Genomic DNA, 12740 nt, shown 5'->3' on the forward strand with positions numbered 1-12740 from the left:
GGGTTTCTGGGATAATGCTGTTGATGTGAGCCATGACCAGCCTTTCAAAGCACTTCATGGCTACAGACGTCAGTGCTACGGGTCGGTAGTCATTTAGGCAGGTTATCTTAGAGTCCTTGGGCACGGGGACTATGGTGGTCTGCTTGAAACATGTTGGTATTACAGACTCAGTCAGGGACATGTTGAAAATGTCAGTGAAGACACTTGCCAGTTGGTCAGCACATGCTCGGAGTACACGTCCTGGTAATCCGTCTGGCCCTGCGGCCTTGTGAATGTTGACCTGCTTAAAAGTCTTACTCACATCGGCTACGGAGAGCATGATCACATAGTCATCCGGAACAGCTGGTGCTCTCATGCATACTTCAGTGTTGCTTGCCTCGAAGCGAGCATAGAAGTGGTTTAGCTCGTCTGGAAGTCTTGTGTCACTGGGCAGCTCGCGGCTGTGCTTCCCTTTGTAGTCTGTAATAGTTTTCAAGCCCTGCCACATCCGACGAGCGTCAGAGCCAGTGTAGTACGATTCAATCTTAGTCCTGTATTGACTCTTTGCCTGTTTGATGGTTCGACGGAGGGCATAGCGGGATTTCTTATAAGCGTCCGGGTTAGAGTCCCGCTCCTTGAAAGCGGCAGCTCTACCCTTTAGCTCAGTGCGGATGATTCCTGTAATCCATGGCTTGTGGTTGGGGTATGTACGTACGGTCACTGTGGGGACGACATCATCGATGCACTTATTGATGAAGCCAGTGACTGATGTGGTGTACTCCTCAATGCTATCTGAAGAATCCCGGAACATGTTCCAGTCTGTGCTAGCAAAACAGTCCTGTAGCTTAGCATCTGCATCATCGGACCACTTTTTTATTAACCGAGTCACTGGTGCTTCCTGCTTTAGTTTTTGCTTATAAGCAGGAATCAGGAGGATAGAGTTATGGTCAGATTTGCCAAATGGAGGGCGAGGGAGAGCTTTGTATGCGTCTCTGTGTGTGGAGTAAAGGTGGTCTAGAGTTTTTTTCCTCTGGTTGCACATTTAACATGCTGGTAGAAATTAGGTAGAACGGATTTAAGTTTCCCTGCATTAAAGTCCCCGGCCACTAGGAGCGCTGCATCTGGATGAGTGTTTTCCTGTTGATTTATGGCCTTATACAGCTCATTCAGTGCAATCTTCATGCCAGCATTGGTTTGTGGTGGTAAATAGACAGCTATGAAAAATATAGATGAAAACTCTCTTGGTAAATAGTGTGGTCTACAGCTTATCATGAGATACTCTACCTCAGGCAAGCAAAACCTCGAGACTTCCTTAGTATTTGATTTTGTGCACCAGCTGTTGTTTACAAATATACACAGACCGCCACCCCTTGTCTTACCGGAGTCAGCCGTTCTATCCTGCCGATGTAGCGTATAGCCCGCTAGCTGTATGTTATCCATGTCGTCGTTCAGCCACGACTCGGTGAAACATAAGATATTATGGGGATTTGCTGTACCTATGTTATGTCGGAAAAAATCAGTTATAAATTCCTCTGTTCTAGTTAAAAACAAGTTATCATCCAATAGGCTTTGATTACATTTCCAATATCCTCGCCCACGTGGAAATTCAGTAAGAGTAATGTACAGTGGGGAGAACAAGTATTTGATACACTGCCGATTTTGCTGGTTTTCCTACTTACAAAGCATGTAGAGGTCTGTAATTTTTATCATAGGTACACTTCAACTGTGAGAGACGGAATCTAAAACAAAAATCCAGAAAATCACATTGTATAATTTTTAAGTAATTAATTTGCATTTTATTGCATGACATAAGTATTTGATCACCTACCAACCAGTAAGAATTCCGGCTCTCACAGACCTGTTAGTTTTTCTTTAAGAAGCCCTCCTGTTCTCCAATCATTACCTGTATTAACTGCACCTGTTTGAACATATTACCTGTATAAAAGACACCTGTCCACACACTCAATCAAACAGACTCCAACCTCTCCACAATGGCCAAGACCAGAGAGCTGTGTAAGGACATCAGGGATACAATTGTAGAGCTGCACAAGGCTGGGATGGGTTACAGGACAATAGGCAAGCAGCTTGGTGAGAAGGCATAAAACTGTTGGCGCAATTATTAGAAAATGGAAGAAGTTCAAGATGACGGTCAATCACCCTCGGTCTGGGGCTCCTTGCAATATCTCACCTCGTGGGGCATCAATGATCATGAGGAAGGTGAGGGATCAGCCCAGAACTACATGGCAGGACCTGGTCAATGACCTGCAGAGAGCTGGGACCACAGTCTCAAAGAAAACCATTAGTAACACACTGCACCGTCATGGATTAAAATCCTGCAGCGCACGCAAGGTCCCCCTGCTCAAGCCAGCCCCTTCTGAGGTTTGCCAATGACCATCTGGAAGATCAAGAGGAGGAATGGGAGAAGGTCATGTGGTCTGATGAGACAAAAATAGAGCTTTTTGGTCTAAACTCCACTCGCCGTGTTTGGAGGAAGAAGAAGCATGAGTACAACCCCAAGAACACCATCCCAACCGTGAACCATGGAGGTGGAAACATCATTCTTTGGGGATGCTTTTCTGCAAAGGGGACAGGATGACTGCACCGTATTGAGGGGAGGATGGATGGGGCCATGTATCGCGATATCTTGGCCAACAACCTCCTTCCCTCAGTAAGAGCATTGAAGATGGGTCGTGGCTGGGTCTTCCAGCATGACAACGACCCGAAACACACAGCCAGGGTAACTAAGGAGTGGCTCCGTGAGAAGCATCTCAAGGTCCTGGATTGGCCTAGCCAGTCTCCAGACCTGAACCCAATAGAAAATCTTTGGAGGGAGCTGAAAGTCCGTATTGCCCAGCGACAGCCCCGAAACCTGAAGGATCTGGAGAAGGTCTGTATGGAGGAGTGGGCCAAAATCCCTGCTGCAGTGTGTGCAAACCTGGTCAAGACCTACAGGAAACGTATGATCTCTGTAATTGCAAACAAAGGTTTCTGTACCAAATATTAAGTTCTGCTTTTCTGATGTATCAAATACTTATGTCATGCAATAACATGCAAATTAATTACTTAAAAATCATACAATGTGGTTTTCTGGATTTTTGTTTTAGATTCCGTCTCTCACAGTTGAAGTGTACCTATGATAAAAACTACAGACCTCTACATGCTTTGTAAGTAGGAAAACCTGCAAAACCGGCAGTGTATCAAATACTTGTTCTCCCCACTGTATATGCCAATTATATGATGGTCAGACCGCATTCTGTCCCCTATCAATACTTTTTTAACTTTTGGTGCCAACGAGAATGACATAAGAAAGTAGTCAAGACTATTAGCTTGATTGAGTCTCCACCATGTACACTGCTCAAAAAAATAAAGGGAACACTTAAACAACACAATGTAACTCCAAGTCAATCACACTTCTGTGAAATCAAACTGTCCACTTAGGAAGCAACACTGATTGACAATAAATTTCACATGCTGTTTCTGCAAATGGAATAGACAACAGGTGGAAATTATAGGCAATTAGCAAGACACCCCCAATAAAGGACTGGTTTTGCAGTTGGTGACCACAGACCACTTCTCAGATCCTATGCTTCCTGGCTGATGTTTTGGTCACTTTTGAATGCTGGCGGTGCTTTCACTCTAGTGGTAGCATGAGACGGAGTCTACAACCCACACAAGTGGCTCAGGTAGTGCAGCTCATCCAGGATGGCACATCAATGCGAGCTGTGGCAAGAAGGTTTGCTGTGTCTGTCAGCGTAGTGTCCAGAGCATGGAGGCGCTACCAGGAGACAGGCCAGTACATCAGGAGACGTGGAGGAGGCCGTAAGAGGGCAATAACCCAGCAGCAAGACTGCTACCTCCGCCTTTGTGCAAGGAGGAGCAGGAGGAGCACTGCCAGAGCCCTGCAAAATGACCTCCAGCAGACCACAAATGTGCATGTGTCTGCTCAAACGGTCAGAAACAGACTCCATGAGGGTGGTATGAGGGCCCGACGTCCACAGGTGGGGGTTGTGCTTACAGCCCAACACCGTGCAGGACGTTTGGCATTTGCCAGAGAACACCAAGATTGGCAAATTCGCCACTGGCGCCCTGTGCTCTTCACAGATGAAAGCAGGTTCACACTGAGCACATGTGACAGACGTGACAGAGTAGGGAGACGCCGTGGAGAACGTTCTGCTGCCTGCAACATCCTCCAGCATGACCGGTTTGGCGGTGGGTCAGTCATGGTGTGGGGTGGCATTTCTTTGGGGGGCCGCACAGCCCTCCATGTGCTCGCCAGAGGTAGCCTGACTGCCATTAGGTACCGAGATGAGATCCACAGACCCCTTGTGAGACCATATGCTGGTGAAGTTGGCCCTGGGTTCCTCCTAATGCAAGACAATGCTAGACCTCATGTGGCTGGAGTGTGTCAGCAGTTCCTGCAAGAGGAAGGCATTGATGCTATGGACTGGCCCGCCCGTTCCCCAGACCTGAATCCAATTGAGCACATCTGGGACATCATGTCTCGCTCCATCCACCAACGCCACGTTGCACCACAGACTGTCCAGGAGTTGGCGGATGCTTTAGTCCAGGTCTGGGAGGAGATCCCTCAGGAGACCATCCGCCACCTCATCAGGAGCATGCCCAGGCGTTGTAGGGAGGTCATACAGGTACGTGGAGGCCACACACACTACTGAGCCTCATGTTGACTTGTTTTAAGGACATTATATTAAAGTTGGATCAGCCTGTAGTGTGGTTTTCCACTTTAATTTTGAGTGTGACTCCAAATCCAGACCTCCATGGGTTGATAAATTTGATTTCCATTGATAATTTTTGTGTGATTTTGTTGTCAGCACATTCAACTATGTAAAGAAAAAAGTATTTAATAAGATTATTTCATTCATTCAGATCTAGGATGTGTTATTTTAGTGTTCCCTTTATTTTTTTGAGCAGTGTATATCTCACTAGATCAGGATATTTAAGCCTCCATATATCTACTAGTTCTAATGTATCCATGACCTTCACTATTTCCTTAAGAGCATGAGGGTGATTGTTTGTAGTGTGATTTCCTTTACGGTCCATTGAGGTATTTAAAACAGTATTATAATCTCCCATCATAATAATAGAGTCTTGAATTGCTTGCAAGGTCGATAATTTATTATATATCTTTTCAAAGAAGTGTGGATCATCATTATTTGGTCCGTAAAGGTTAATGAGACGTATTTGTTTATGGTCCAATAACATATTTAAAATAATCCATCTACCTTGCGTATCTGTTTGGACAATTTGCACATTCAGATCGAAATTACTGTTAATTAATATTATCACCCCTTTTGAGTTTCTTAGCCCAGGAGAAGTATATTCCCCCGTGGGAATCAAAACCACAACCCTGGCGTTGCAAGCACCATGCGCTACTAACTGAGCCACACGGGACTATCATTTCCTGCACTAATGTGTTATCATTTACAAACTGTCACGTTTCTTTTGTCTTAGTATGCCTCTATTTCGAGAAGAAAAAAAATGTTTCCTTGACAGAATAATTATCCTCCTCTTTGCTTTCACCACTAGAGGGCGAAATGCCAGCGTTTATTTGAAACGTGTTTATTTGCTGAAATGTGTGCCGCTGTCCGGCTATTAAAAGGGACAGTCGGCTATTTGAGACTCTGCATTTAATTGAAGTTTTAAGGTAGGCTATTAACTTAAGCCGTTAATGCACGAGCCGAGAGCCGAGGGAGAGAGAGACAGCAGCAACCAAGCTGACTCGCACTAGTTTCTAACTTCAAGCTGCCAAAGTAGGTTATTTATCATCAATCTGATTACATAGTACCTTTTTTGACTGCATCAAACCCAGAAGAAAAGCTACATAAGCTAACTAGTTACCTAGCTAGCTAGCAGGGTAGGCTAACTGAGGCTACATAGGCTGCTCTTTCTCCGTCCTACACAATTACAACAACAACTCCATTCAGAGTATTAAGTACCAGCCTACCTGTTGGCTCTTGGTCGTTGTAGCCTATCCTTCTCATTTAACTTTAATTCTGTCATTTGAATTCCATCTTCCATTGATCTCCTAACTTGTTTGCCACGTCACACACAGAGCCAGAGGGTAGTCCCACTTTATGCTGCTGCTCAGGCTTTTCACAAGAATGGCGTGTGTAGCTTGTTGTTGTTGTCGGCCAATCACAAGTAATCAAAGGATACTATTTTCTCTCTCTCGCTCTCGACTGCAGCAGTCGCGCAGGTTATCACAACAGTATAATATATAATTGTACCATTCGGACTGTGTCCTCCTCGCTCTGACGCCAGTTCTCTCCTCCTCTCCAGGACTGTCTCTAGGGCTGACTGGAGTTTAGAAGGCAGGATAGAGTCCTCATCATCCAGCTGACATGGACATTCAAGAGAAACACAATATACATGATTAGCTAAATATCACAGACTTAGATGAAGTGAACATAATGAAGCTGCATTTGAGTCCAGGACTAGGCTAAATCTGTGTATTTCAGGGTAATCTGTGAAGTAACAGTACCTGTCTGAGGAAGCGACTGTTTCTAAGGTCAACCACCAGCACCTGTGGAGGAGGGAAAGCAGATAGGGTGTGTGAGTCCTGGCCATCAAACTTCAATTCCTTGTGGATTACAGCACCCCAAAACATATCGACAGTACATACTGTATATTCTCCTGTTGAGATTTGAGCACCAGACAGGGGTTGTATTCTCACCTCCTCTAGGGGTAGCTCTGTGAGCTGTGGGAGGGAGCTGGACAGTAGCCCTACGATGAAGGGGGTGGGGGTACACACTATGTCCAGCATGGCAGGGGGCAGCACGGGGATGTAGGTGTGCTGCCAGGTGAACGGGTAGAGTAGAGCCACCACTGCATGGCAGCACTGAGACAGAGTACTGCAGAGAAGAGAAATGGTAAGTGATTCAAGTTATCTAACAGTTAGTTATTTATCCTCCAAGTTGAATCACAACAGGTTTCATGGTATACTCACTGTATTCTTTGCTGCATTCTAAAAAAGGTTCATTAAATGGGGGCTGAACATACTGATTTGGCCTAGTTTTTTAGCTTACTCATTAAGAAATTCAGCGGCCATGACTGTAGCCAAAGGAGAGTTGTCTTGTGTGTGTGTGTGTGTGTGTGTGTGTGTGTTCGTACGTGGCAAGCGTTTGTACATTCACTGTGCCAAAACAGTACACAGTTACAGTCTCTCACCCTTCTAGATAACTTTAAACAGTCTAACCTTGTGTCTTGAGGTTGCCTAGGCTAGGCAACTTCTTTCCACAATTAGCTTCAGCCTGCTGGTGTGAGACCGTGACAGAGTTGGTTTGACTTTGGACAGTCTAGCTCGGGGCTAGTTAGGGACCGTCAATAAATTACACAATGTAAATGGTTGCACACCTTTTAGTTGTCTCATTAATAACATTTTACTGCAGTTGGCTAAATCAGGGTCACACAGATTGTTTCTTGGTAGTCAAATCTACTTTGAAACAAAAGTATACACCTCACACACATGGTTATGGGCAAAAAAAAAGAAAACACCTGTACCATATAGTTGAAATGTATTCAATTTTTGGTTTGCATCCCAATATTTACACTTTGTAGTACACGTTTTATCTATTTACACTTTGTAGTCAATTTTGACACTAGAATACATTGTAATGACTCATATTGATGCCACATACAGTGAGGGAAAAAAGTATTTGATCCCCTGCTGATTTTGTACGTTTGCCCACTGACAAAGAAATGATCAGTCTATAATGGTAGGTTTATTTGAACAGTGAGAGACAGAATAATAACAAAAAAATCCAGAAAAACGCAAGTCAAAAATGTTATAAATTGATTTGCATTTTAATGAGGGAAAAAAGTATTTGACCCCCTCTCAATCAGAAAGATTTCTGGCTCCCAGGTGTCTTTTATACAGATAACGAGCTGAGATTAGGAGCACACTCTTAAAGGGAGTGCTCCTAATCTCAGTTTGTTACCTGTATAAAAGACACCTGTCCACAGAAGCAATCAATCAATCAGATTCCAAACTCTCCACCATGGCCAAGACCAAAGAGCTCTCCAAGGATGTCAGGGACAAGATTGTAGACCTACACAAGGCTGGAATGGGCTACGAGACCATCGCCAAGCAGCTTGGTGAGAAGGTGAAAACAGTTGGTGCGATTATTCGCAAATGGAAGAAAGACAAAATAACTGTCAATCTCCCTCAACCTGGGGCTCCATGCAAGATCTCACCTCGTGGAGTTGCAATGATCATGAGAACGGTGAGGAATCAGCCCAGAACTACACGGGAGGATCTTGTCAATGATCTCAAGGCAGCTGGGAGCAAGAAAACAATTGGTAACACACTACACCGTGAAGGACTGAAATCCTGCAGCGCCCGCAAGGTCCCCCTGCTCAAGAAAGCACATATACAGGGCCGTCTGAAGATTGCCAATGAACATCTGAATGATTCAGAGGAGAACTGGGTGACAGTGTCGTGGTCAGATGAGACCAAAATCGAGCTCTTTGGCATTAACTAAACTCGCCGTGTTTGGAGGAGGAGGAATGCTGCCTATGACCCCTACAACACCATCCCCGCCGTCAAACATGGAGGTGGAAACATTATGCTTTGGGGGTATTTTTCTGCTAAGGGGACAGGACAACTTCACCGCATCAAAGGGACGATGGACGGGGCAATGAACCGTCAAATCTTGGTTGAGAACCTCCTTCCCTCAGCCAGGGCATTGAAAATGGGTCGTGGAATGAGTATTCCAGCATGACAATGACCCAAAACACACGGCCAAGGCAACAAAGGAGTGGCTCAAGAAGAAGCACATTAAGGTCCTGGAGTGGCCTAGCCAGTCTCCAGACCTTAATCCCATAGAAAATCTGTGGAGGGAGCTGAAGGTTCGAGTTGACGAACATCAGCCTTTTCTGGATTTTCTTGTTGTTATTCAGTCTCTCACTGTTCAAATAAACCTACCATTAAAATTATAGACTGATTATTTCTTTGTCAGTGGGCAGACGTACAAAATCAGCAGGGGATCAAATACTTTTTTCCCTCACTGTAGATGTTTATCGCCTTCAGTTGCTCTTTAAAAAGTTTGTATGTGCATATTTTCACCACTAGTCGGCAGTGTGGTGTGAAATATTTTGTCCTTCGTCAAAATACAATAACTTCCGCTGTCATTTTTGGATTTCTCCTCAATGCCCATATTTCCCACAGGGGGGCATTTTCCTTCACTCTAGGACAGGGATCATTAAGTAGATACAGCCGCGGGCCACATTTTTTACGACCAGAAATACGACTATTACAACCAGAAATACGACTTTCCCGAATTTGATCCTTTGTTCGTACCCCCCAGGGCAATTGAACTTATCCCAGATGCTGCTCCAAGATGCTGCTGGCAAAGAAGAGGTATTCAGAGTGAACTTCTAGTCAGACTCAGGAGGCGTGCACACAATCCACCGCTTCCGAGTGTTTTACTCGCTAATGTTCAGTCCTTGGACAATAAAGTAGACACGCTCAGGGCGAGGATCTCCTTCCTGAGAGACATCATGGACTGTAACATACTCTGTTTCACGGAACCATGGCTCTCTCTGAAAATACTGTCTCCGTCCATACAGACAGCTGGGTTCTCAGTACATCGCGCAGACAGGAATAAAGAACTCTCTGGGAAGAAGAAAGGTGTGGTGTGATTGTGATAATGTACAGGACCTCAAGTCCTTTTGTTCACCTGACCTAGAATATCTCACAATCAAATGTCGACGGTATTACCACCCAAGAGAATTCTCTTCAGTTATAGTCACAGCCATGTATATCCCCCTCAAGCCGATACCACGATGGCCCTCAAGGAACTACACTGGGCTTTGTGCAAACTGGAAACCACATAACCTGAGGCCGCATTTATTGTAGCTGGGGATTTTAACAAAGCAAATTTGAGGAAAACGCTTCCGAAGTTCTATCAACACATTGCCTCTAGTACTCGCGCAACAAAAACTCTCAACCATTGTTACTCTCCCTTCCAGGATGGCTACGAGGCCCTCCCCCGCCCTCCCTTCAGCAAATCAGATCACAACTCCATTCTGCTCCTCCCTTCCTATAGGCAGAATCTCAAACAGGAAGTACCCGTGCTAAGGTCTATTCAATGCTGGTCTGAACAATCAGAATCCATGTTTCAAGATTGTTTTGATCACGCAGACTGGGATATGTTCCGGGTTGCCTCTGAGAATAACATTGACGTATACATGGACACGTGAATTAGTTCCTCAGGAAGTGTATAGGGGATGTTGTTCCCACTGTGACTATTAAAACTTACGCAAACCAAAAACTTTGGATAGATGGCAGTATTCGTGCAAAACTGAAAGCCTCAACCACCGCATTTAACCATGGCAAGGAGACTGGGAATATGGTCGAATACAAACAGTGTAATTATTCCCTCCGTAAGGCAATCAAACAGGCAAAACGTCAGTACAGTGACAGAGTGGAGGTTCAATGAAATGGCTCAGACACAAGGCATTTGTGGCAGGGTCTACCGACAATCACAGATTACAAAGGGAAAACCAGTCACTTCGCGGACACAGACATTTGCTCCCGGACAAGCTAAACACCTTCTTTGCCTGCATTGAGGATAACACAGTGCCACTGATGCGGTCTTCTCCCAAGGACTGTGGGCTTTCGTTCTCCGTGGCCAACGTGAGTAAGACATTTAAGCGTGATAACCCTCGCAAGGCTGCCGGTCCAGACGGTATCCCTAGCCGCGTCCTCAGAACATGCGCAGACCAGAAGGCTGGAGTGTTTACGGACATATTCAACCTCTCCCTATTCAAGTCTGCTGTCCCCACATGCTTCAAGATGTCCACCATTGTTTTTGTGCCCAAGAAAGCAAAGGTAACTGAACTAAATGACTATCACTCCGTAGTACTCACTTCTGTCATCATGAAGTGCTTTGAGAGGCTAGTTAAGGATCATATCACCTCCACCTTACCTGACACCCTAGACCCACTCAATTTGCATGCTGCCGCAATAGATCCACAGATGATGCAATCACCATTGCACTGCACACTGCCCTATCCCGTCTGGACAAGAGGAATACCTATGTAAGAATGCTGTTCATTGACTATAGCTCAGACTTCAACAGCATAGTACCCTCCAAGCTCATCATTAAGCTCGGGGACCTGGGTCTGAACCCCGCCCTGTGCAACTGGGTCTTGGACTACCTGACGGGCCGCCCCCAGGTGGTGAAGGTAGGAAACAACACCTCCACTACGCTGATCCTCAACACAGGGGCCCCACAAGGGTGCGTGCTCAGCCCCCTCCTGAACTCCCTGTTCACCCATGACTGCGTGGCCACGCACGCCTCCAACTCAATCATCAAGTTTGCAGACGACACAACAGTAGTAAGCCTGATTACCAACAATGATGAGACAGCCTACAGGGAGGAGATGAGGGCCCTGGTGGAGTGGTGCCAGGAAAATAACCTCTCCCTCAACGTCAACAAAACAAAGGAGCTGATCGTGGACTTCAGGAGACAACAGAGAAAGCATGCCCCTATTCACATCGACGGGACCGCAGTGGAGAAGGTGAAAAGCTTAAAGTTCCTCAGTGTACACATCACTGACAATCTGAAATGGTCCACCCACATTGAGACTGTGGTGAAGAAGGCGCAACAGTGCCTCTTCAACCTCAGGGGGCTGAAGAAATGTGGCTTGTCCCCTCACAAACTTTTACAGATGTACAATTGAGAGCATCCTGTCAGGCTGTATCACCGCCTGGTACGGCAACTGCACCGCCCGCAACCGCAGGGCTCTCCAGAGTGTGGTGCGGTCTGCCCAACACATCACCGGGAGCACACTGCCTGCCCTCCAGGACACCTACAGCACTCAATCATCAACCACCTGAGCCATAGCCTGTTCACCCCGCTATCATCCAGAAGGCAAGGTCAGTACAGGTGCATCAAAGCTGTGACCGAGAGACTGAAAAACAGCTTCTATCTCAAGGCTATCAATCAGACTGTTAAATAGCCATCACTAGCCGGCTACCACCCGGTTACTCAACCCTGCACCTTAGAGGCTGCTGCCCTATGTACATAGACATGGAATTACTGGTCACTTTAAATGGAACACTATACACTTCAATAATGTTTACATACTGTTTTACTCATTTCATATGTATATACTGTACTTTTAGTCAATGCCACTCAGACATTGCTCGTCCTAATATTTATATATTTCTTAATTCCATTATTTTACTTTTAGATTTGTGTGTATTGTTGTGAATTGTTAGTTACCACTGCACTGTTGTAGCTAGGAACACAAGCATTTCGCTACACCCTCAATAACATCTGCTAAATATGTGTATGTGACCAATTACATTTGATTTGATTTGATTTTGAGCAGATGGTCAGGGGTCCGGAACATAATTACAAAAAATATGTAGACTGGAAATTGACCACAAGAAGCCCAAGCATATATAATATTTGACTAAAACCCAATCATTTCAAACCTTGCTTACATTTATATATGATCACATACACAGAGTATACAAAACACCTGCTCTTTCCATGACATAGACTGACCAGGTGAATCCAAGTGAAAGCTAGGATCCTTTATTGATGGCACTTGTTAAATCCACTTCAAACGGTGTAGATGAAGTGGAGGAGACAGGTTAAAGAAGGATTTTTAAGCCTTGAGATAATTGAGACATGGATTGTGTATATGTGCCTTTCAGAGGGTGAATGGGCAAGACAAAATATTTAGGTGCCTTTGAACGGGGTATGTTAGTAGGTGCAAGGCGCACCAGT

The 12740-nt window shown here is 45.2% G+C and overlaps 1 protein-coding gene across 1 annotated transcript in view; it reads right to left on the reverse strand.

Moving 5' to 3' along the window:
• The window catches only part of LOC311146525 (DENN domain-containing protein 2A-like), a gene marked incomplete at its 5' end in the record, with an annotated part of 72722 nt that overhangs the window by 15635 nt on the left and 44347 nt on the right, over positions 1–12740 (reverse strand). The window contains 3 exons of the mRNA XM_084183044.1: positions 6225–6333; positions 6479–6520; positions 6671–6848. Coding sequence (XP_084039170.1) covers positions 6225–6333; positions 6479–6520; positions 6671–6848 — 329 coding nt within the window. The remainder of the gene's footprint in view (positions 1–6224; positions 6334–6478; positions 6521–6670; positions 6849–12740) is intronic.

This window comes from Coregonus lavaretus, assembly GCF_964263955.1.
Source record: "Coregonus lavaretus genome assembly, chromosome: 19".
NCBI classification, from domain to species: Eukaryota; Metazoa; Chordata; class Actinopteri; order Salmoniformes; family Salmonidae; genus Coregonus; species Coregonus lavaretus.